This window comes from Ambystoma mexicanum, chromosome 3q (assembly GCF_040938575.1).
Source record: "Ambystoma mexicanum isolate Mex_15411 chromosome 3q, UKY_AmexF1_1, whole genome shotgun sequence".
Taxonomy (NCBI): Eukaryota; Metazoa; Chordata; class Amphibia; order Caudata; family Ambystomatidae; genus Ambystoma; species Ambystoma mexicanum.
Window position 1 is genome coordinate 880,884,260 of NC_090926.1, and position 25,811 is coordinate 880,910,070.

Here is a 25,811-nt window from a genome sequence, read left to right on the forward strand (position 1 = left end):
CTCTAAGTAGAGATGCGGAAAAGCCACCTTCCCCAGATACTGCTTCTGCTTTTCGGGCGAGCGAGGGGCGGCCGACATGGCTTCGATAAAATGATCGACCGCTAACCGCATTTTTGCCCTTCCATCATATCGGACCTTCCCATTTTGGTCCTGTAACCCAATAATTGTGTTACGCCTCTTCACATGGGCCAATTTCCTCACCAGGAACTGGTTGGCTTTATTACCTTTCGCATAGTAGCTCTGTCTGGTCACCAAGAGAGAGCGTGCCGTGTCCTCTGTCTACTAAGCCTCTAGCTTGTTTCTCGCAATTAGTAAGGACCAGTGAAGTTTTGGGGCCCACCCCCCTTTACATTTCCCCTCCAACACCCTAATTTCTTGTCTAGCTGAGATTGGGTTTGCCGTTTGCGTTTGTAGTATGCAGATGTGTGGGCTATCAACTCCCCCCTAATCACCGCCTCCATGGCATCCAATCTGACTGCCATCAATATTTCTTCGGCAGGGTTCTCCTGAAAAAAGTTCTGTATCGCTTTAGCAGTAGTGTCTCTAAGCGCCATGTCATTCAGGACTGGGTCATATAAGCGCCAGGGTGGCCTAGAGCTTGGGGAAGGGTCGCAGACCCTAACAGTTAATTGTACCGGGGCATGCTCTGATAATACTCTAGCTCTGGATACCCAGTCTACGAAGGAGAACAGCTGAGGGGAGGCCAAGAGCAAGTCTATCTGGGAGGATGAACGGTGGACATGGGAGAAAAACATGAAGTCCCGCTCCCCCGGGTGCAACACCCTCCATGCATCTACCACTCCCAGGGATTTAAACAAGTGTAGAATGCCCACAGCTATCTCTCGTCGATGGGACATGGGTCTTATCCCTAAGGGGTCCGGAACACCGCTGAAATCTCAGAGAAAGGAGAGGATAGACTCCTCCAATTGTTTATAGAATTGTTCCTGTCCTTCATTAGGGGCATACACAGAGACCAGGGAGTATAGTTGGCCAAAGATTTCCCCCTTAATGCCCACATACCTCCCCCCAAAACCTGCATAACGTCCACCTCCCTAAATGGCACATCTCGCCAGTGGGATAGCTGTTCTGCCAGTCTTGGTGCCACTGAACGCTAGGAATTGTTTCGGAAAGTCTCTATTCCGGAGACGTGAGAAATCCGGAAGGAGAAGATGGGTTTCCTGCAGAAAAAACACTTTGCTGTTCAAGTCTTTTAAGCGTTGCAGGATTGATTTCCGTTTTGCTGGGGAGTTTAGAAACTTTACATTGAAGGACACAAACTCTATCTTACAGTGTGCCGGAGGTGCTATGCTGGGATCAGGGTCCTCCATCTAAGGGGGGATAGGCCTTTTACGACTCCTGAAGCACTACCTACGCTGTGTGGACCACTACCACGTGACAACCAGAGTTTTATTTGAACTAGAAAACCAAAAAGGAACAATACAAAAGGTAACTGGAAAACAAAAAAGGGCATTTTGCCCTGTCGCCCTCCGAGTGCCATAACACTCCGGGCCAGGCATGGGCCACATGAAGGCCGGGTTAAGTACTTTATCATGTGACGCGTTCAATGCCGTCAAACCTAGGTCCACCCTTTTCTAAGGGGACCTGCCCCCTGGCCATCACCGGAGACTCAGTTGTGTGCAGGGGCCTTAAGAACCCTTGCCCCTGTACCCCCTTTTGATTTTGGGGCTGCAACGCCATCCAGATCATGAGGACTCGGTGAGTCGGAGCCTATGCTTTCCTTCTGAGGGGAGGAACTCCCCAGGATCCCTTTTGCTTCCTCCAACCTGCCGATAGAGCGGGTCGACCCTTTGTACATAAACTGCAGAGTTGCCAGGAAAAGCCATCGGTATTTGATGTTTTGTTCTCGCAGGAACAAAGAGAGAGGGTGGAGATCTTTGTTTTTGGATCGCAGTGGTGGCCAGATCTTGATAGATTTGGAGAGCCGAACCCTGGTAGGTTAGATTGCCCTGTGAGCGCCCTGCTGCCATTATCTTCTGTTTCGTGGTGTAGAAATGGACCCGAGTGATCACGTCTGGTGGGGCATTTAGTGATGGGGTTCCCCGGAAGCGCAGTCTGTGCGTACGATCCAGCAGTAGCAGTGATTTGTCCATGTCGGGCAAGAAGGTATTCTGTATATGTATTCAGGAAGGGCCTGATCAGAGATGGAGGATGGCACTCCCATGATATGTATGTTATTCCTACAAGCTCTATTTTCCATGTCCTCCTGTTTCATTTCCCGAGCTTTGTCCTTCTTTTCCATTGAAAGCATCCTTTGTTGCAGGTCAGCTAGCACTGTCGAGTGATACAGGAGTTTGTCTTCTGTTTCCCCCAGCCTCTGCTCTGCCTCCACTACCCTCTGGTCCAATCTGGTTGAAATTCCAGCCATACAATTACAGAACTCAGCCTTGATATCCATGGCAAAGGCTTGCATATCTTCTTTTGTTGCCAACTGTGCTGCTGAGTGGTCTGGGGATTTTGGAACTGCCTTCCCCGCCTCCGCTCTTTTCCCCTTCTCTGCAGGCATCAGCAATGTGACGATGTCCACGTTTTTCTGGCCTTTTGGATGCCTAGACATATTGTGTCTGTGGCCCGGATCTTCCTACCTTATTAAAAAGGAGCTTGTCAAGTTAGCTGAGAAGGATTTCATGAAGTAGGGCACTCTCCAGCTTTAAGCTTAGCACCAGGTGTTCATCCGACACGACTCTCTGTGTGCCCCGCCGCCCGCTCCATATCCAAGGGCCTCCGTTGACTGCGCTCCACGGCCCTGCCACCCCTGTGGGACCGAGGGCTATTGATAGCCTCTATCTGGATGGAGACGTCTCGCCCTGGGCCCGTACTCCCCTGCTTCCCTCCTGAGCCGGGAACCCCGGGAGGTGAAACCACTTACTTGCTAGGTTGCCATGTTGCTGCTTGGTCTGGGGTCCTCCCCCTCTGCACCGGCTGGATTGCAGGTGGCTCCTGGCCGTGGGGCGAGGGCTCCTGCTCTGATTCAGTCAAAAGGCTTCCCCTGTGTGTACTGGCCGGGTGATTGCTGGCCCGGAGTGATTGTAAAGCGGCGCCGCCATCTTTGGGACGCTCCGTCGGCTACGGGGCGACTCGGCTCATGGGCCCTCGCCTGCCTCACAGTTCACATCAAGGGTCGCTGCTTTATTCCCTTGATCTCCGATGATTGTGACACATATTCCTTCCTTCTACGAGGTCGGCAGGAGGAAAATCAACGTATTATCCTGCTTCAGGCCAGGGCTTCATGCAGAGGCTATCAGCAGCGGTGCTAGCCACGCTCCCAGCAGTGATATTTTTACCGTTTTTGGAACATTTTACTTGTGCACTTACCGCAAATGGCAACTCAAGGGGGCTAGCACCCTAAAATGGCCGTGCCACAAGGTTTTTTGTCTTGTTCCTTGGCCCTATTGTTTGTTGGCCTTCTTCCTACCTTCTGAGGTCAGGAAATGCCCTTACTCGAGAAAGCTATGGCTGTGCCGGCTATCAGACGGTTTGTGAATGTGGACAGAGGAGGGGGCTGGAACAGTCTAGTCCCAGTCCACATCCCTGGTGCCTGAATGACTCTTGCTGGGCAGATGCTGCAGCCAGTGGCTATCCATGATTGGATAGCCACTGACAATTTGAATGGTGTAGATCCTTACCATTGATGGGCTTGGGCTCGCTCCCAGCTCAAATCTTGGATAAAAGGAGGGCTCCTGCAGCCATTTGGCAAATCATCATTGAACCGGAGAACCCTACGAACAAGGGAGGCTGCTGACAACCTAAGGACGACCCCCGAAGCTGACCAGCATCGACTCCTGTGCCAGTGGAAACATCCAATCTCGACTCCTGCTTGAGGATCCGTGCCTTCGGAAGTGTCTCTGGACCAACCAGTGGACGGAGCACTTCTTTCTTCCTCAACCCCACTGCAAGCCATCGCCGTTCTGAGTGCATCCTTCGAACTTGGAGTCTTCAGCTTATGTAACAAGATGTCTGTTCCCACATTTTCAACCTTCTTGCATAAACGGAAGGTGTGCTGGACTGGCTCCATTGTCCATCCACTGAAGATCGCCTGACACTGCTGTGACTCCTGTTGCAACACTCCTTCGATCCCTGGAGGTTCGGGTGTTCTACTGGAAGCTGTCTGGAATCAATTCCCAAGAACTGCGACCACCAAAACTAAATCCTGTGTCCGAAAGGGACATCTGCACCTGCAACTGCTGCATGCCTTGCAAATCCTTAAAAATGTCAACCTACCTGCAGGGCGAGTTCCTGAGTTTATATAATAGACCGAAGAGACATGCACTAGCCTCATGGTGACAAGAGACAAGCAGATCATCGTAAGCATACTTCATATTTGGAGCAATGCTGCCTACCAATGGCTAGCCATGCACTGTGAAAACTTATTTTCCATTTACTGCAAACAAAGCGTACTCACTAGCATGGTCGAGTACCATGCAAAAGGTACTCGCCCTTCATAAACTTTAGTCGCCAATGTGCGTGAGCAAGTAGATTTCACAAGCCCTGTCTTGTGCCTTCCTCGACAGGATTAAACACAGAAGATTACAACCTCAATGGATTCCGAAACACCAGCAGTGGTCACTGGAGAAATTGGAGTCAGGCGGTTAAGTTAAAATAACAGTTTTTCTACTCCGCTGGCCTCCATAGTGATACATTTATTTTATATATTCATTGTTTATTTGTACAGCGCTTAGACACAAGAGAAGTGCTTCAAAGCGGAAGGGAGCAAGGGAATACAATAGTCATTCTTAGGCCTTGAAGTTTCTGAATGATCTAACAAAAAGTAAATATTGTACTAGGCTGCCGATTCAGACTCATCACGGTTTATGCCACTTTGGTCTGGATGGCGAAGTAGAAGGACACCAACCCTAAAATATTGTGATGTTTCTTAGCCCTTAAACCAGACTAATTTTCAGTAACAAACATGGCAGGATCAAAACAATCAAATACAGACTGGTTGTCAGCTGCCCTGATGGGGGGGGGGAAGAGACGTGGATTTGGTAGAAAGAGTTAAGGTGTGTGACGGTCAGAAACTTGGCCCTATCAAGGAGTGATTGGAACCCCTCTTAACCTGGGGCACAAGGCCTACCAGGGTGATTGGCAGGGGCACTCCTGCACCAGTGGCAGGGTAAGGGAGTTGGGAGGGCCCCAGTACCTTCCTTATGGAAGCCAGTCCTGTACGAGTAGAGCGCTCGCTTTGACATCTGTGCAGAGGCTGCTGACGCAAGTTCGAATCCCGGCAGGGCCAAACTCAGCCTTTCATCCTTCCGAGGTCGATAAATGAGCACCACACACCGTGGGCAATAATAAGCAGCGCTCAGATGCCTGAGGGTTCATAGCGCTATATAAATGCTAAATTATTATAATTATTATGCGCCATATTGCCTGTGAGAAGTACCACCTCTTCTCATTCCATACCTGCCATACAACATCCGGGCCAGTGTTTTCTGTCTTCTGCCTCTAAACTCCCAAGACCAGGAACAATTGCGTCAGAGGATGGAATATGCAAACCCCAGGGAGAGATGGCGCAGTGATCAAAGAACCAGCAGCACGTTGCCCATTACGAAGCGGCAAACAAGATGCTCCTTCTTGGAAAACAGCAAATTGATATGGACATTAACTTTTCGGGACCTCCATTGTCAAGCAGTGGTGGACCAGTTTTCACAAAAGAGGAAAGGCTTGTGTGGGATGTTCGGGTGAGTCCAAGTGGTGAAGAGATGGACCAGGATACCAGGCGGTGGAAGGAGGGTGTTGCAGCGCATTGAAATGACTAAGAGTGAGTGTTGAAGGTGAGGCATTAGTTGGTGAGAGAAAGTGCTACTTGGGCGTCAGGGTGCATCTTTGGTGGGGTAAGGTGAGCGGGTGGAAGAGTAGGGGAGTGAGATAAAGTGAGCAAGGAGACTGGGAGAGTGAAAGGAGGGTGAGTGTGAGAGGAGGGGTTTAGTGCTGTGTAGAACAGTAAGCGGGAAGAGTAGTAGAGAGAAAAGTAGTGCGGAGTAGAAGTAAGGAGTAGAGATGAGACAGAGTAACACTGGAGGGACAAAGGGGAGAGGGAGAAAGTACAGAGTAGGAGAAAGAGAAGGGAAGAGTAGACGGAATGGAAAGGAAGGACCGAACACCAGGGTAAGGAATATGACAGCATGAGAAGAACAACCAGAGAGACCTGGGCAGTTGGAAGTCACAAATTCCTGCTTTTAATACCATCATAGCTCTTGTGGGATCCCCGGCTAGCATTCACCTACAAGGCTCAGGAGGAAGTCGGATAGATCAAGCGGTTAACTGTAGGCCCTGAACCCTGGTAGATGGAAGAGGTTACCAATCTCTAGGGGCCCTCTTCAGAATTAGAGAAGGCTGGGTTAGGGGAGGAGAAGTCCATGGAGAGACGGACAGCCATCAGGTGGACCCCCTTTCAAATAACAATAAAAGCCGCTGAAACTTTTCTGAGAGTTGGTGTATTCTTGTATCCATCTGGTACACTAAAGTAAAGGAAAAATGAACAAATGTTACCTTTTCATCAACGAAGATGGTGAACTCATGTGGCGGCTGTCAATGATATATGTCGTCCCACCTGAAAAGTCTATATTGATGAGACAATCTCAATGAAATGCAAAAGGAAAAAAGTTATCAGGCGGCAAAGGTGTAGCGGGTCTATCTCGGGCGAAAGCCACATACATGACACACACCTCTAAAAGGCCTTCCCAGCTGGCATAACAGTACAAAATGTGATGCCAAAAAAACAAAATTGCAGGGCCGCTTACACGCTCTTGTTCCTCCACTCCAAGAAAAGGACTGGGGGTGAGAGCCACGTTCAGTCTCTTCTCACGGCAGCTGACAATCGCAACAGGTCCCAGACTGAAGGATCAGACTCCTTTACACAGCCGGGGCAAGCTGCCTCCCCCAGATTAGCTGCTGTGGTGTTGTGTTTCTCTCTAACTATTTAATTGGGAATGATTCAGGACTCAACAGGTGGCCTTAAAAAGGCTGATGGCCATGTTTGAACTCATGAAATGTTTATCAAAAAGGGCACCTGGTTGATGCCTTGCTCTACCCAGGTGGGTAGTCACGTATTAAAAGAGCAAAATTGAGCAAGGTCATAGGATAGCTGGCTGATTAATGAAGGGTGAACACACACCTATGGGGGTTACACCTTGCTAAGTGTGTACAAGTAACTGTGAATGACTTCTGACAAAAATATATCAGGCCAGTTCTGGGGACTGCAGTTAGATTTTTAATAAAACTGCAGTTTACGTGTTTTTAGATACACTTGATAGAGAGTAAACACAAGATACAACCGTATTTACACATTTTGAAGGTATAGTAACCAGTTTGTGAGTGAAAAATTTCAAATATTTGTAACGTCTTTGTAACGTTCCTCTTCGTCATTGTATACCTAGACGACATACTGATTTACTCCAAGGAACCTCGGGAACATGAAGGACACGTTAAGGCAGTTTTATAACGTTTTTGAGAACATAAGCTCCTGGCCAAACCTGAAAAGTGCCTTTTCCATGTACTACTGTCCACTATCTTGGATTTGTTCTTAGCCCAAAAGGGATTGGAATAGATTCTTCCAAGGATGATTCCATCCTATCTTGGCCTGTTACAACCACTGTGAAACAAATTCAATCCTTCCTGGGGCTCGCTAACTTTGACAGGAAATTCATACCTGCATTTTCTGAGATTGTACATCCCATTGTCACACTATTAAAGAAAGACACCCCCTTTCAGTGGTCCTCAGCCCAAGACTCAGCGTTTCAACGGTTGAAGTCGGAGTTCACACAAGCTCCCATCCTGGCTGAACTTGACACAGACCATCCTTTCCTTGTTGAGACTGATGCATCCAACTACGCCATTGGAGCAGTTCTGAAACAGGAACTTGATGACAAGATAGAACACCCCATTACCTATCTCTCCCACACCTTCACTCCCAGTGAAACTCATTATTCCGCCCTGAAGAAGTAGTTGCTAACCATTCGACAAGCCTTCACTGACTGGCGTCATCTCCTTCTGGGAGCCAAACACCCGGTACAAGTCCTAGAAAGCTTGGAAGTACCAAAACCTTTTCTCAACGCCAGAAGCAACATCACGGCAGTCCCCACTGAGTTCATCTTGGAGTGTGTCAGATTGGCCATGACCAAAAACTTTTTCTTGTTCCGAGACCAATTGTACATACAGATCAAAGGGGTCAGCATGGGCGCTACATTCGCTCCCGACATAGCGAACCTATACATGGCCCATTATGAAACAGAACACATCTTGTCAGCACACAATCCCTACCAACAGAACATCATCCTTTGGAAGAGATATATCGACGACGTTCTTCTCATCTGGAAAGGCAACTCTGAAGATCTGATGGCTTTCCATGGATGGCTCAACCAGCGGAACCAGCACATCAGATTCACCATACATTGGGATTTCCATGGGATCGATTTTCTAGATCTACACATCTATAGATCTGGCGACCATCTCAATACGGAACTATTTTGCAAAGCCACCGATAGAAACACTTTGCTTCACTTCAACAGCTACCACCCGGAAAGCATGAAGTACAATTTACCGTACGGACAATTCCTTCGCATCAGAAGAAACTGCACCGAACGCACCTCATTTGTCAAACATGCCACTGACCTCCAAACTAGGCTCGCCGATAGGGGGTACCCCAGGAAAGCCATCAAGAACACCAAGAAGCGGGCCGCCAACACCGACCGCACGATAGGTCTCACCAAAACAACTAAAAAGGAACTTGACAGACTGGTATGCGTCACTACGTTCAGCCCACTCAGCGACCTCATCAAAAAGACTGTCAAACAACACTGGCCCATCATCAGAAACGCAGGATCACTACAAAAAGTCCCACTATTTGCGTTTAAGAAAAACCGGAACATCAGAGAATCCTTGGTACACACCTTCATCGAGCCCACCAAGTCCACAAGCACTCTATGGAATCTTCCACCCATACAAGGCCACTACCGATGTGGCAAATGTACCGTCTGCCAATTTACAGAGACTACCAAAATATTCAAACACAATGACATCAATTGGACTCTGCAGGACCACACCAATTGCAACACAAAACAGGTCATATATGCCATAACTTGCCCATGTGGACTCATGTGTGGGCAAAACCATGAGACCAGTGAAGACCAGGATATGCGAGCACCGCTCGTGCATAAAAAACAAAGTACCTGATAAACCACTGGTAGATCATTTTGTCAAGAAAAACCACACCAATATTATGGACGTCAAATGGGTGGTAATACAGAAAGTTTCTGCCACCATCAGAGGGGGAGATGTCGACAGAATCTTGACCCGTTTAGAACAGAAATGGGTTCACAAATTAAACTCCGTCAGGTCAGGTTTAAACATCTGTGTAGAGTGGAATTGACTCCTAATTGACTTCATGTGGCACTGCTGGACTCTGTAAATGCCACCCCACTGGGGTAATATGTGCCTTCTTCTGTGTCAATGCTAAACATAACCACCATCACTGGGGCATTTCCTGCAAATATGTATCATGATATTGTATGGGAGCGAGGGGTCCTCAGGCCCCCTCGCATCGTACGCTCCTCAGTACAAGGCTTAGACCACGTGCCTCTGGTAGTGGGATTGCCCCTTGCCCTTATGTAAAGTTAACCATGGTTGACTGCTGTATAGATGGGACTACTGAGCAAGACACGGGGCATCCATCTTTTGTGCCCCCTTTCGACTCCATCTTGGGTAAACAGGCCTCACTGCGATAGTACAGCAATGCTCAGCTCCCCTTTCCACCGCAGCAGCCAAGGACAGAGACACACACACAAGGCACGCAGGCAGCTGGCTGGCCCCCACCCTTGCACTCCCCCTGCAAAGGAAAGTTCTGCGCTTCCATTCTCACGCTGAAGCTGGAGAAAGTTGCAGCAATCAATATGCTACAGTTTTCTTCCTCTGAGATCACTGTTCGTCTGAGAACCGGCATGCGAACCAGGATGAGCTAAGCACTTTTCTGCTCGATTCGTCCTCATAAACGTGCAAGCCACCCACCCCCATTAGAACAATTTATTGCCATCCTGACCCTGCACCCCCTGTAAGGTATTTCTTTCAAGTGCCAGCACCTCGCCTGCGCTGCGAAACCCACCCAACACACCCACTACTAACCTTAAGCATTTTTACTACTATATATGTTTTTACTTGTACTAATGAGTTTGAAACCTAGAAGAGATGCGAAACATAGCCGGATTCTTTTACATGCACAATGAAGGTCAAGGCCTTCAATTAAAGCCACGAATGACCCAATTGTACTGACAATGATCATTGTGTGTGACTTATGTAGAAATGTGACAAGTAGCATAAAATGTTTTAAATCATTTGTTATTTAGTGTGTAACATATTAGCTTAGGTAGTGACCACAGTGACCGGACCCCTGACCTGCATGGAGCACAAGATGTTTTACGTCCGTCAACTACTCAGCCAACCAGGAGGAAGAGATGCTACCCACACCTACAGCACCACACCGTCTGGCCAATCGGGTCAATTTAGCATTTTTGTTAGAGTTACTTTAACTAATATACATACAAGAATGATGTAATGAGATTTGGGAGAGTTTTTTGGGTTATTTCCTAGCTGGAGAAATAAACCATCCTTTGAACTCTTGCAGCCGGGTCTCAAGTGCCTCTTTCCCCGACAAGGGGTTTTGTCTGCTATGTTATTTTTTCTCTCACACGTAGTAAGACGGGGAAAGGCACCTACAATATGTATCACCCAAACATGTTGGTATGCTCACCTTACCCCTCTTTAATAGCTCCTGACACCATCACCACCACCCGCTGGACGCTGACCAATCAGCATCCAGCCTAACAGTGAGGAGTCCTCCACCCGCCTGCCTAGACATGGATCTCCTACCTGAGCCACGCATCCTCGTCAGCGGTTGTGTACACACTAGTATGCCCCACTTTGGCTGAGAGTTTTGTTTGGCCTTTTAGTCTTACTTGTATTCTGATTTTTGCCTTGGGTACTTAGCGCCCTTCGTTTGGGTCAGGCACCCCCACGGGCACCCCGGCCTCGCGCACCTCATCATGGCTGCTCACCCCATTTAATCACAGTCCGCTCAACAGCTCACTCCGTGCACAGGCAGGGACCCCGACCGCTGACAGCTTGCTCTGCAGCGCTCATCCTTCTTTCATCCGCAGGTAAGCACACGCGCATGCAACCACCGCAGCTCTATGATATCGTGCACCTATTTCCCGGCTGCATGTCTCACTTTAAAACTGGAGCCCAGCCTCCATTTTATACCGTCCTCGCCAAGCATGCTATCCTGCACGGGCCATCCTGTAATTCCGCCGCCTGCCCTTGAGGTTGTAATTTTAACATCACAGACGTTTCCGTCCATTTATTAGTCACACTCAGACCCACTTCCACATGGAACACACATGCTTGCATCAGCCACACCTGGTTCGTGAACATCTGTGACCTGCACGTCTCACCAACCCTCACGTGCACCTTCACACTTGACATACTCCGAGGCTTTTTAATCCTAGCCCTGTGTGTCCCCTTTTTTCCACAGCCCCTCACGCTTGCGGTTGACTCTAGGGTACTCATCACGCCAGCCTGTTCTACCCATATTATGCGCGGCAACAGGCCCTCAAGGTAAGCTTGCTCTTACCCCTTTTTACTCTTAGTTGCTCCACTACTCCATATGGCTTAATACAGCCTCCATGTCCTTCCTACTTCCACAGGAACGGCCACTTCTAGGACCTCAAAATTCTCCAGTGTACTGCCGACACTGCAGTTCCCTGAGCCACTGCGCTCCGAAGTTCCGGTAAGCACTGGTCCTTCATGTATTGATACCTCTACCTGTGCTAGTTTTCAACGAATGTGCCCACTCCTATAACACCCCGTCTGTTTATTTCAACAGACCTCACAAGATACTTCCCGCCTTGGAATTTCTCGTCCTGATGAAGGCCACACCATCAGAGCTCATCCAAGCTCACTTTCTGGCCGAAACACTGTCATGTTGACTATTATATTGTCTGCGTTGTCCTTGTTCAACCTCTCATTGTTTTGATGTATATGTGCTGACTGTCATATGCTATCACCTCACTAAATCCACTGGTTTCCTTCCCAAGGACCACTCAGTGGATGTGTAAGCATTGAAAAGACGTTAAATATTTGAAATTTGTCACTCACAAACTGGTTACTATACCTTCAAAATGTGTAAATACTGTTGTATCTTGTGTTACTCTCCATCGAGTGTATCTAAAAACACGTAAACTGCAGTTTTATTAAAAATCTAACTGCAGTCCCCAGAACTGTCCTGATATATTTTTGTCAGAAGGCATTCACAGTTACTTGTACACACTTACCAAGGTGTAACCCCCATAGGTGTGTGTTCACCCTTCATTAATCAGCCAGGTATCCTATGACCTTGCTCAATTTTGCTCTTTAATACATGTTTGAACTTGTGCCATAAGCCTTTGGTGCTTGTTTGCTGAGCAGCCCAATTTTCACTTCTCCTGGTTAAACAACTCTCCAGACAAAATTACATCACAGAAGAGCCTGTGTGATAGAGCTTCCTGTTTGTAGTCATCAAATCACATGTGTGTCATGAATCAGCCGTGGAAAGTTCGGAACCGTTGGAAGCTCCATTGACGACCCGACACGCTTGCCTGAACCTGCGGTCTATTGTTCCCCCAACATGGCCGCTGCCATGTATATACCGAGAGCAGTGCATCGCGCATGTGCGTTGCAACCCTTGCTTACCGGCTTGGTCAGACGCTACGAAGTTTGCTTCTCCCTGCCCGCTTGTGTTTTCCTCCAGTGGTTCCCCATCCTGGTCCCCCGGTACATCCCCTCTGATGAGATCCCCTCTGTCCGCGTACCCCGCACTGCTGTTGCTTCCCCTTCTCTACGTCTTGCAGCGGTTGCTTAGCACGAGGAGTCCTCTCGTTCTCCCAGCGTCCTGCCTCTAGTCCCGTAGGGCTACTTACTCTGTGCTTTGTCCGCTACTTGGAAATCCTACCTCCTCATTCACAGTCCTGGCCTCTCCCACGATCTTGTCTGCTCTCTGACCTGTTTCTATACTTACCTTTCTCTTACCTGGCATTGCGGTTCCCGCCTGGTGCATCTTGGGTCTTGCGAGTCCTGCTACCCATCTTCCATCTGTGTAAACTGGAACCACACAAACCAGGAACACCCACCGCATTGGAATCGCTGTCTGACTTTTGGATACTTTGAAACCTCCTCTTGGTTTACAAACCTGCATGCCCACTTGCCAGCATCAGACCATCAACACTAGAGTTTTTCTGCCTAACGGCTTTTCCCTAGATTGGGGTTGGCTCCCCGGGGTCTCCTTTGCCGGGCAGATTGTTTAATACGCAAGGTGGCCTCCGGGGGAGCCCGCCCTTATCTCTTCCATAAGAAAAGTAAGAGTAAGAAGACAAGAACCCAAAGAAAGAAGGACGAGTCCCCAGAAGACACACCTGAGGAGACAGAGGAAGAGGCCTTCATAGGCCCCAAGACTCAGTCTTAGAATCTGAGAATATGGTGATTGCTGTGAAGGATGATGAAAAACATGTGCAGTGCAGCAATAAATGTTAAACTAACCTCATGCACATCAAACAAGCTACTTATTTTATCAATTGGGGAGCTGTGATGTCCCGTCTGAGGACCAATAGCCCAATAGTACATGAGGTCAGCTGCAACCTAGGGAAGAAAACACTCACACCATATGATTTGATTGGGGATGGGAGCCGTCTAATAGGACTATAGATATGCACTGCTTAAAACGAAGACACCTGTTGAAGGTGCTTTTGTACGACCTCCACCAACCTGGTCAGGTCTCACTGCACCAGGTACTACCCTAAACAACTCCTGGACCACCTAGAAACTCACTGCTACCTTCACTTGAGTACTGGTCTAGAGAAGCATGGAGAAGGAAAGGCAGGAGGAATGGAAAGGGGGTGGCAATGGAGAGAGCATCTCCAGACAAAACCTTGAACCATGGAGGTCAGGGAAGTTTTATTTTTCTGTGGGGATGAGTGTGAAAACGCTCATGTATTTTGCTGGCTTTGTACACTTGAGTTGAATTTTAGCCAGCTACATGGCCCGTGGCAGCCCACACCTCACCTGGCTCTCCCACCATTAGATACAGAAACATAAGCAGGCTTAACTATTAAAATTTGGTAAACCCTAGCCTTCCAACAATCAGTGCGAGAAAGGAGGAGGGCTAGAGAGCATGAAATGAATGACGCACAATGAAAATAGGAAAAAAACTTGTACCTTTCTCCACCAAAGCAGTCGCTGGCGCAGCCAGAAGTCAAGCCATTGTCCCGATGTTCGTGCAGAACTAAACCATACAAGTGAAGACACTGTTCTTTCGCCTATTCTTTAAACAATAAAGCAAGTCTGAAATGTAATATCGTACATGAATCACCCAAAGAAAGCACAAGAAGAAAACATTCATTCTAAATATCAAAACAAGGATATGAGTTTGCATTTCTGCTCCATCAGTTTACAATTAAGAAATGGTGTACCCAAAATATTGCAAGTACCTTTTGGAGATATGGTGATTTTCACACACCGATTCGGAAACATGATGAAAACACACTCCAACCTCAGCAAGACCAAAAGGCAGTCGCCTGTTCACCATGTCTAGACATTGAACATATTGTTCCAAAGCACCTGGAAGAGAACAAACACAACATTTACAATGATGAACTTGAAGCATTTCATAACACAGTAGATGATGAAAAATGGTACTGCAACTCAAAGGTTATCAAGGGCTATCCTAGGTTGCAATAGTTTTAGGTAGTGGCAGAGAAGCACATTTCTAAACTCGCAAGATACTTGGGTACAGTTGGGTTCTGTTGCACCCTAAACCTTGATGATAAATTAAAAGTTACTGACTGTAGGGACTAACGTACTCTTAGTCCTTAGTCCCCTTTCCTCCATAGTGCATGGGTCGTCCCTTCCAAGGGACGGGAGACAGAACCTTTCTCACCAGAAAAAACCTTCTTCCCCTTTAAATTAAGAGGCACGCTGGGGTGCGGCCCTGGGAGCATGCACTACCCTGACTCCGCCCTCCGACGCCACACCTCGGTCCCCATAGACGCGTTGACAATAGATTTAACATTGCCTAATGACACCAGTTTTATTAGGGGGGGGGGGGCTGGTGGGACGTATGGATGAAAGGGGACTAAGGACTAAGAGTAGGTTAGTCACTACAGTGAGTAACTTATTACTCTTACGTCCCATCCCCTTTCCTCCATACTGCATGGGCGATTACAACAGAGTGTAGCCCCATGGTGTAGAGGTCACCCTCCTTAAGCATACAGGTGTCGAAGAACCGCCTGTCCGAAAGTTGCGTCTGATCTAGAGCTGGCGTCCAAACAGTAATGCTTGCAGAAAGCCAAAGGGGACATGCCGCTGGAATGCGATGGCCATTGCCTTGGCTCTAACCGCGTGGGCGTGCATGTTGGCCGAAAGTGGCTCATGCGGACCCTCATATGCTTCCTTGATGGCCGAGACCATCCAACGGGCTATGGAGGCCTTGGAGGCCTGATACCCCGGTCTTGATCCACCAAAGGTGATAAACAGTGTGTCTAATTTACGGAAGCCCTTCGTCCTGTCCAGGTAGAATTTCAGGGCACGTCTGACATCAAGGCAGTACAAAACCCTCTGTACCTCGTCTTTAGGTTCGGCAAAAAACGTAGGCAGCACTATTTCCTCATTTAGATGGAACATGGAAGGCACCTTAGGTAGGAATGCTGGGTGTGTCCGCAGGACGACTTTATCCTTGTGAAAAGTAGTATACGGTTTTGAGGCGACCAGCGCCTGGATTTCACTGACTCTGCGAGCCGAGGTGAGGCCGACTAGCAAAGCTGTCTTAATGGGGACCAGCCTGAAGTCCGCGGATGCCATAGGCTCAAATGGCTTGTGCACCAGGGCACCCAAGACTATGTTGAAGTCCCATACTGGGTGTGGCTTCTTGATGGGTGGGTAAAGTCTGGCGAACCCCATCAAATGCTTCTTGACAATCGGGATGGAGGAGGAGAACACCTCCTCCTCTGAGTTTCTGTAAGCCCCAATGGCTGCCAAATACGAGCAGCAAGTATCTACCTGCATGCCCGAGTGGGCAAGGTGTGCCGAGAAGGAGAGCATGTCGTCCAACGGGCATGCAAGGGGGTCGATATCCTTAGAGTCCGCCCAGTGACGGAACCTGGTCAACTTGCTCTTATACTGGGCCCTGGTAGCCTTGCTCCTTACGCCCTGTATGATCTCTAGATTAGCCTGGGAAAGGCTGAGGTGCCCTAGCGTGACCTGCTCAGGAACCACGCTGGGAGGGCTAGTTTCTGTGGCAAGGGGTGGATGGCCCTGCCCCCCTGCTGCGCCAGCAGATGTGCTCGGCCCGTCGCAAGGTGAATGGGTGGTCACTCCGAGAGGCTCAGCAGCTCCGAGAACTATGGCCTGGCTGGCCACCATCGGGCTATTAGAATGACGCTGAGGTGGCGAGACTCCTTGATCTTGCATATCACTCTGTGTACCAGCGTTGTGGGCGGGAAGGCATATGCTGTCATTCCGTTCCACTGAATCTGAAATGCGTCGCCCAGGGAGCCTGGGCCCTGCCCCTGCCAGGAGTGAACTGTTGGCACTTCTTGTTGTCCCAGGAGGCAAAGAGGTCCACCTGCGGGTGACTCATCTGCTGAAGATCTCCTGCAGCACGAGGTCGTTCAGTTGCCACTTGTAATTGCCGGCTCCCAGTCTGCTGAACCTGTCCGCCTCCAGGTTGGATTCGCCCAGGAGGTGGACGGCCCTGAGGTAGATGTTTTCCAGGGCCCATTCCCACATGTCGACTGCCAGTCTGCACAGTGGAGGGGATCTGGTGCCTCCCTGCTTGTTGACATAGAACATGCTGGTGGAGTCGTCTGTCTGGATGAGAACAACTTTTGCCCTCGATGACCGGAAGGAAGGCTGAGCGCTAGCCAGATGGCCTTCAGTTCCAGCCAGTTTATGTGGTACTCCTGTTCCTGCCGGGTCCAGGTGCCATGGACGCAGTTATTGTCCAGGATGGTGCCCCATCCCTCAAGGGAGGAGTCCGTAGTGACGGTGACCTGTGGGGTAGGTTGCGGGAAGGGCTTGCCCACCCGAAGGTTGCAGTCCCTGGACCACCATGTAAAGTCTGAGTGAAGAGAAGGAGGAACGTTGATCATCTCCGCCTGTGATCCCTGCTCCCGATTCCATGATTCTGCGAAATGCAGCTTTATCCTCCTCATCCAGAGTATCGTTTGGGGGACTACCAATAGGACCGCTGCCATGAGACCCAGAAGGTGTTTGTACCACCAGGCCAATGTCACTTCCCTGCTGAGTAAGTGCGTAGTGGCCCTCCTGATGGCCACAATCTTGTCCTTCAAAGGAAAAACTCTCTCGGAGCACGTGTCCGAGATGAGCCCCAAGAAGGTCAACCTCTGCGTGGGCTGTTGAGATTGAGCGAAAAGCCCAGATTGTGCAGTGTGTTCATAAGAGCACGGGAAGTGTGGTGCACCGCTTCCGGAGATGAAGCCCTGACGAGCCAGTCGTCGAGGTATGGGTATTTGTGGTGGCCCAGAGCCCTCAGGTGGGCCGTCACTGTATTCATCAGCCTGGTAAAGACCGCGGGGGCCGACTTGAGGCCGAAGGGGAGAACCTTGTATTGGAAATTGTAGCCCATGATCCTGAATCATAAAAAAGAACGATGCCAAATCGGGACGTGCAAGTATGCGTCCTTCAGATCCAGGGAGCACATCCAGTCTCCCTTGCACAATGTCTCCGATATTAAAGCAGGCGTAACCATCTTGAATTTTTGTAGAGGTAGGGAGAGGTTGAGGGTGGAAAGGTCCCGCACAACTCTCAGGCCAGCCTGTTTTTTTTTCTGAATGGTGAAATCCTGGGAGTAGACACCCAAGCCTTGCTGGGAGACTGGGACTTCCTCCACTGCCTGGCTCTCGACGAGCGACCGGATCTCCGCCAAAAGAGTTGCTGTCCCAATCTGTAGGAGTGGAGGGGAAGAGGGAGGAGAGGCTGGGATGGGTAGACGGTACCCCGTGGATACTACGGAGAGGATCCAGGGGTCTGCGAAATTCTGGCACCCAACATGTGCATGGAGGGCAAGCCTGCCCCCCACTGGAGACACATGGACCCAGAGGGGCGTGTCATGCCTTCTTTCCCTCTCAGGCTGTTGCAGAGGAGGGGGACTGGAAAAAGCCCTTACTCCCCCTACCCCACTTTTTGCTGCTTGCACCGATGTTGAGTCGGCGAGCGGTCCAGCTGCCTGGACCTCCACCTTTGGAAGCTGCAGAACCCTCCGTATGTTCACCCCTTGTCTGAGCGCTGCTGTGACTGGGTGTACACTTTGGCCGTGGTCTTTGTAAGGATGGATAAAGACTTTGCCGTTTGCAAGCTGTTTTTCTTGTTATCCAGCTCCTCGTCTGTGGTCGAGTGAAAAAGGTCAACCCCCTCGAAAAGGCAGGTCTAAGATGCGTTCCTGGACATCATGGTTGAATTTAGTAGCACAGAGCCAGCCAGTTTTTCTCATGTCCGTGGCGATGCAGATGGCCCAGCTGGAGGTGTCAATGTGGGCCACGGTGGACTCCCTGATGTCTTGTGCCACCATCTTGGCCTCTGCCAGTCTCACCTTGAATTGTGATTGGCTCTACCCTGGAAGCTCTTGGAGGAAATCCGCAATTTCCCGCCAAAGCCTCAGGTTAACGGCTGCCAGCATGGCATCCGCGTTGGCTTGACGAAGATGCAGGGACGCGTTGGAATACAGCTTCTTCCCATACTCCTCCAAGATCTTCTCCGCCTTGCCTAGCAGTGCCGCAGACGAGGAGGAAGAGGACGACTGAGGCTTGGAGTAGAGTGCTGCTGCAGCAATCACTGAGGAATGTGGCTGAGGATGGGCCGATAGCAAGAGTGTATCCCCCTCCATTTGCCTGTACTTGGCTTCCAGACGTCAATTGACCGGCTGGACCGAGTGGGGTTTGAGCCACCCCTTTTTGGCCAAGGCGACAACATCCTTCTGCATAGGGATCCCCGTTCTAGCTGAGTGGAGTAACGTGAGGACCTTGGTGAGCACCCCCTCTGCCGTTTGCTGAACCTCGGGTTGAGGAAGGCCCAAGTACTCTGCCAGCCCTGCAAAACGTTTGTGCAAGACCTTGGCTGACGATGGTGTGTCTCGGTCCTCTTCTTCATCCGCGTCCACCTGGGGGTCCGGAAGGTACGGCACCGGTCAAGGGGTGTTGGGAGCGGATGGCTGGGGTGTGGAGACCGGAGCTGGGGGCTGGGGCAGATGCTGGTACGGAACTGCCTACGCTATAGGCTGGGGGACCGAAGCAGGCAGCTGAGTTTGCACTGGGGCCTGCAGAGCTGGAGACCTTGGGGGCGGGTGGGGAGCATGTCCCCGATGGTGTCCCTGAGGATGATTCCCATCTGAGGATATTTCATAAGACAGATTAACCATTCAAAGAACCTGTGCTCACAGACCGGAGGGGTGGTAGGCAATATTGACGGGGTAGCAAGCGGCTGCTGAGGCCGTAGCATGCCCTGCCCATATGGGTGCAGTGGGAACCTGCCCTGCGCAAAAAAAGAATAGGCTGTAGGCCACGTACCTGGTTGACACCAGTCCCACCTTGACACTCACCCCTCCACCTGCTCCCTTCCATGGTGCGGTATCGGACGGATGCCCTTATCATTTGGCGCGTCGGCCATCTTGTTGAGCTGCCTTCCACGTGCCTGCGTCGTGTTGCTTGGCTCACTGGGCCCAGCCTCGTCCAGGACTCTTTAGTGTGGATCACAAGGCCTACCCTTTTCTTCAGGCCGAAGCCTGGTAGGCGCTTCGCCCTCAGCGGATCTGCCGGTATTATCGCGTATACCTGCCCCCTCGAACATGTTGCCGGAACTAGGGTGTAGCCCCTCAAGTGAAGACCCGGTAAAAGAACCATCCGATCCCTCAGCACTGTCACCGGGAGGATCCACTGACCTCTCGGCCTGCCAGCCGGTAGCTGAATTAGCCTCGGTACTCGTGCTAGTATTAGAACCTGAGAGGTTCCTCCAGCGCGGGTGAGTCCTTGGAAAGGAGCCTCCTTTGCGGGGAGCGCTGGAAAAGAGTGGCCCTACCTTGGGCCTGGATCAATGCTTGAAGTATTTCAGGTCCTCTGGAGGCTATCTCTGGAAGAGCTCCCTCCACCTGGCTAGTCTGTTCTTCAGAGACCTTGAAGAAAGCATGTTGCACTCGGTACAGCCATAGTCTGGGCCAAGGCAATGTAGGCAGAGGGCATGGGAGTCTGAAGTTGTAAAGAGTCCGTCGCAGGATGGACTACTGCTGAACCCTGTTGTAGTCGACATAAGCCGGTGAGGAGCGTGATGCCTGAGGACCGAGTACCTGAATGACAAAATACAAAAAGACAGAAGAAGTATCTGTGTGTGGAATTACATGGCCAAAGCTAAAGGAATGCTGGTGAATTTGCCCCGTTTCCGTCAGCGCGGAAAAGGGAACTTAGGTGTGGCACCGGAGGGCCGAGTCCGGGCAGAGCATGCTCCCAGGGCCGCACCCCACGCGCCTCTAAATTTAAAGGGGAAGAAGGTTTTTTCTGATGAAAAAGGTTCCGTCTCCTGTCCCTTGAAAGGGACGCCCCATGCAGTATGGAGGAAAGGGGATGAGACGTAAGAGTATGGACAATACAATTGTGGATAGGGCTTTGCTAATCAAAGAAAGACACGCTATCAGAGTTACATGATGTAACCCGAATGAAGTTGATGGGGATGCTCGGGACATCGCAGTTCAGGGATGGCGTACAGTACCATCTACTGTACTGACACCTTGCCTTCAGTGGGATTGTTCCAGTAAATATTAATTGCCAACTCCTCTGAACGTTCCCACACTGACCAACAATTTGCAAAGTAACTCAATCCAAATACCTGAATAACAGGTGCCGCCTAAACAAACATTTGAAAACATTGAAATGTGGATCTTTTGAGACTACACATATCTCAACTCTTAATTTCAATCCATACAGTTATGAAAAAATCACTTTCAAGTGAGTACATCTATATAGACTCTCTCAAGATACAAATATCTCAGCTACACAGAATCAGCATAGAGAACAGAGTGTGAGTGGAAAAGCAAAAACCACAGCATATCCTTTTGAATGGTTGTCAACGCTGGCTCATATATTGAAGTATGGCATACGGAACACAACCAAAGAACCTCATGTCACATTCTAGATCTAAATTTGAAGTCAGACACGTTTACTGAAAAGCCATAATATTTGTTAAAAACATTACCATATAGATCGAGACCTTATTGAATACATACCCTTGGAGTCTAATTAGAAATGCCACTGCTGCTAATTTAATTACATTGACTTTAGTATGTATTGGGCTAGAGCAAACCCATGAGACTACACTAACGGTGTTACCACCGGATTTACAGCTCTGCCCAATCTCGAGTCTGGCGTGTTTACCTCCAGCTCAGAACTGGGGGTAAACATGCCGGAAAAATGACCATGACCATCTTTCTCGTCGCAGTACCTGGCAAGGAAGTAAACTAGGTTTGCCAACACAGGTCTAGGACCCGACCCAGAAAAGAAAAAGCTGAGAAATGCCTGGGGAAGTAAGTCATTCTCCCAGCCTACATAAACTGTGACAAAGAGCCTGAGCCGGGCCTTGGAAAGGGCATTCCCCTAGCCTTCGTGAACTGTGGTAAAGAGCCTGAGAAGGGCCCGGGGAAGGGAGTAATTTCCACTACTACTGTGAAACTGCAAAGGAAGTCTCACACCTGGTGTTTTGCACGGTGAAGCTAAGAGAAATCAGGGGAATGAAACCATACCTCCTGGTGTTGTCCACCATGAAGTCAAGAAAGATCAGGGGGAGGAAGCCACACCCCCTAGTGTTGTGTACTGTGAAGCCAAGCAGAAGAAAGCCCGTGGAATGCAGTCATTGCCCTGGCACTGTGAACGTATTGAGAAGATAACTGGAGAAGGGAGACATTTCTCGGGGAACAGAATAGTGAAGAAAACTTTGGTCAATAAGGAATGATGATTGAGTTGGAGCTTTACTATTTGAGTTGGAACTGAGAACTTTACAGCATCACAAGCTGGAACTTTGTTTTGAATTTTGGAAAGAAACTGAGACCTGAGGAAGGGTGGCATTCTCTCAGGTGAAGTTCCCACCTGCAATTGGAACGATAGTCCATTGTCCAGAAGAAGGGAGCCACTCTTCTGGACCAAGAAGATCCACTACCCCTTTCATATTAGTTACAAGCGTGAGGGACAAACGTAGGCATTTTGACACAGGACGGTGGACTATTTTTATTTACTTGGACATTCTGACTGAATCCTTAGTTCCTTAGTTGAGGCAGTCAAACCCCTCTTAGAGTTAGGGAGAGATAGGCTTCCTCTTAAATTTGATTAAATAAAGAATTATGCCAACAATCATGCAACCTGTTTATCAGTATCCCTCCTCTGCACCCTTACACTTAGTAGACAATTGTGAGATACTTTAGAGATATCTCTTGTATTAAGTTATTTAGTTCCTCTAGTGAACTTTTCCAAGTCTTTGGCTCCCCTATTCGTAGTCTTTGTAGGCTTCTCCTACTCAAGGTTATTGGCTTTGTAAATTCTTGACAATGTCTTTCCTAAGTGTCTTTGAAAGTCTCTCCTTCTCTGAGATTCCTAGAGATACTGAATTTCTCTTTCTGTGATTCTTATCTTGTTTCCGTAATTCTTTAAATCCTTATAAGACATTTAACATCTTGTACCTCCTCCTCTGTTTCCATCTCTTTCTCCTGGAGATATCTATTGCAGACCCAATAATTATTCTTATTCTCTTATCCCGTTCTTATATTACTGAGACGAGTAATAGAGGTTTCATACTGTTTCTGTAACGCTCACCTGGTTCCCACGGGGGCGCTGGTCTAGTCTGGATTGCTGTGGCCTCTTCTAGCGTTATGCGCAGGACCCGGAACACCGATTGGACAGGACCTCCAAATCGTGCTTGCCTGGCCCGTAGGAATATCCTTCTGCAGATGAGAAAGGGGATTAACAGTCTGCAGAATAGTGTGCTAGCTCCCCCCTTTCCCCCTTCCCTCCTAGTTCCTCTCTAACTTCCTCCAAACCCCGGTTTAAGCTCACCTTATGGTTTGGAAGGATGAACTCTCCATCCTGCTTCTGGTGCAGGGGCGCGTGTTCGTCCAGTTACTTCACTGGTTTTCAGAATGGCGTTGGCAAAATCCACTTGACTTTCCTGAGCGATGCGCCGTAAGTATGAAAGTTCAAAGTTCAAGTGAGGCCCCCTTTATGTTGTCTTTCTAACCTGTGATCTGTCCTTTATTTCAGGTGCAGAATGAAGGCGATGCGTCGAGGGGTTAAACTGCCGCGGTGAGTAGTGATGAGGGTGATCCCTCTAAATGTCTTATTCCCCAGAAATGTCTCTTGTCCTTTCCCCATAGGGGCCGGGGTACGGTACCTGCCAACGGGGCGGGGCCGACCCGAAATGTGGAAGAAAAGCCAGTAAGTATTATGGCTGTTAATCAGGCTTTCCCTTCTGTGTTCCTTCTGCTCACCTTTTGTTTCTTCTACTCTCCCCTAGGTGCAGAGATGTGGCGTCCGATGCTGACAGCCGCGATGGAGCCGGGAGATGTCTCGAGGACAGCTGAGTGAAGCGTGGCGCTGCAGCGAGCAACGCGATGCTTTTAAATGGAAGTCTTTCTTCAGGGATGCTGGCGAGAAGATTCTGGATGCAGGTAAGAAGTTTGAAATAGTCCTGGGTTTTCACCTTTCTCTTCCTTTCTTGCAGGTCTTCCAGGTTCGAGGCGGGCGTGGCTGGAGTCCAGGAGCAGGAGCAGACACGGTGAGCGTTAAGCTGCAGGAAGCAGAACAACGCGAAGCATGAGCTGCTGTCTGGGTGTGGCTTAAATAGCCTCCAAAGAAGTCCCAGGTATGTATCCTTCCCCAACTAGGTATGTATCCTTCCCTGGCCACGCCCGAGTGAAAAAATAGTCCCTATGAAAAAATAGTCCCTTTCAGGTCTCAGGGAGGCCTGAAGCGTGCAGCATGGTCTGCATCAGGTAAGTGCACAAAACACCTCCCTTTATGAGCCTGGCGCCAAAGGCGCCAGGACTGATGTCCAACATGAGCCTGGCGAGGCGCCAGGACTGAGTCCAAAGAGCCCCTATCAGGGGCCGCTGGGCTTTTACCCGAGGGCATGATGCCTGCTTCTGGGGTTGCTGGGCCTGGCCTGGTGCTCCGGGCATAGGCATCATGACAGCTTCCCACTCTTTTTGGTGGAGTACCGCTAACTGGGACGGTTATGCTGAGTCCCAGAGTGTTGCACACTCTTCTTAGTTTCGGGCCACTCACTGGGATGAGCAGGCAGAGGGTAATCTTTATCCCACTCTTCCTTCCCGGGTCTCCTGCTGTTCCTGTTACCTTGCTTTCTACGGGTTGGCGTAACCATGCCTGCTCGCAGGATTGGGATTTTGTTTGTTGTCAGGATAGAATTTTGTTTTCGCTCCGACTCCTTCGGTTTCTTCTCTGCGGCCGCGGCACCATTGCTCCAGCAGTCTCTGTGTTGTTGCGAGATTGAACAGTCTGCCTCTTCAGGGTCACACCACCCATCTCGACTCCCTTCTCCTTCAGGGGTTTTTGGCCCCTCTCTCTGGCTTTCGGCTTCCTATGTGCTTCTTGCCCAAAGCACCTTGTGGTTTCCTCCCGACAGAGGATCTCCTAGTCTCTGTCAGCACTCCCATCTCGGCTGATTTGAAATGCCCAAGTTTCACTTCTCATGGACAGTAATCCATCTTCTCTTTGTATGATGTGCTGCTGGGTCTTCCCCAACAGAGTATAGTACGGTCTCTCTCTCTGTTGATCTCTCTTCATTGTTTATTATTCTTCATCACAGTAGTGTTGGTTCCCAAACACAGAGTAATCACCATTACTCGCCCAGCATTTTGCTTCACAGTAGTTTTACTACATTGTTATTGTGACATACGACCCAAGATCAAAACTGAGGCACAGCCAGTGGCTTGGTTTGAAGGGTGTCCCTGGAGGGCTGATGTTACTATTGTTCTAGAGGAGAGGTCTCTAGGAAGTTCCTCTAAGGAATGGGAGTCCTTGTCCCCCAGAGGGGAGTATCTCCCGATGAGATCCTGCATACCGCCACCCATAGCAGGATTATTGCATAGTGGGCTCACCTCCCTAGCCTCACAAGGAAAGCGTCCCCTCTGGGGAGAAGTGACTGAATCCCACGATTCGTCACACAGGTCACAGATCAAGCTGGAAATACTGTGCCCCAGAGAAAGTGCAGGTATTATGAGCGACGGTGTACCAGAAAGCATGAGTCGTTCTTAGCCTGAGACGCCGCAGAACTGAGCTAGGAACTGGAAAGACTCTGAAATGGAAGATTAAGTTAGAGCCCAAAAAAGGATAGGCGGACAAGCATTTCCAAGAAGGGCTTATGCCAAATGAAAAGGAGAAGCAGGCACACAACAAGTCCATGGAGAGAGGAACAGCACATGGCAGCACATCGTGATGATAGTCCAAAAAAGAAGAGGACCCACAAGAGGAAAGGTAGAAGAGATCCTGTTGTGAGCAGGCTTTACCCTACTAGTTGAATAGGTAGGCACAGGTGGGGAGTTTGAAATCAGAGCTAGGTTCCCCAAGCAGGCAATAGAGGTGTTGTACTGAACCAAGACCACAAACCAGTGTAAGTAGCCCAGGTCTTGGTGGAAGCAGTACAGCTTGGCCTGGAAAACACAATGCCTGCCCTCTCTTGGCTGCTTGGACTAGGGTGCAGGCACCCAC

At 49.5% G+C, this 25,811-nt stretch overlaps 1 protein-coding gene across 7 annotated transcripts in view; it reads right to left on the minus strand.

The window, feature by feature from the left end:
* POLG2 (DNA polymerase gamma 2, accessory subunit) overlaps positions 1-25,811 on the minus strand; it is a 367,703-nt gene that overhangs the window by 217,225 nt on the left and 124,667 nt on the right. For all 7 annotated transcript variants that reach the window (XR_011305148.1, XM_069655004.1, XM_069655005.1 and 4 more), the window contains 2 exons: positions 14,529-14,658; positions 14,257-14,362 (listed from right to left, as the gene is read on the minus strand). Coding sequence is in view for 6 of the 7 variants with exons in the window: in XM_069655004.1 (XP_069511105.1) it covers positions 14,257-14,362; positions 14,529-14,658 (236 nt within the window). In the remaining variant the exon portion in view is untranslated. The remainder of the gene's footprint in view (positions 1-14,256; positions 14,363-14,528; positions 14,659-25,811) is intronic.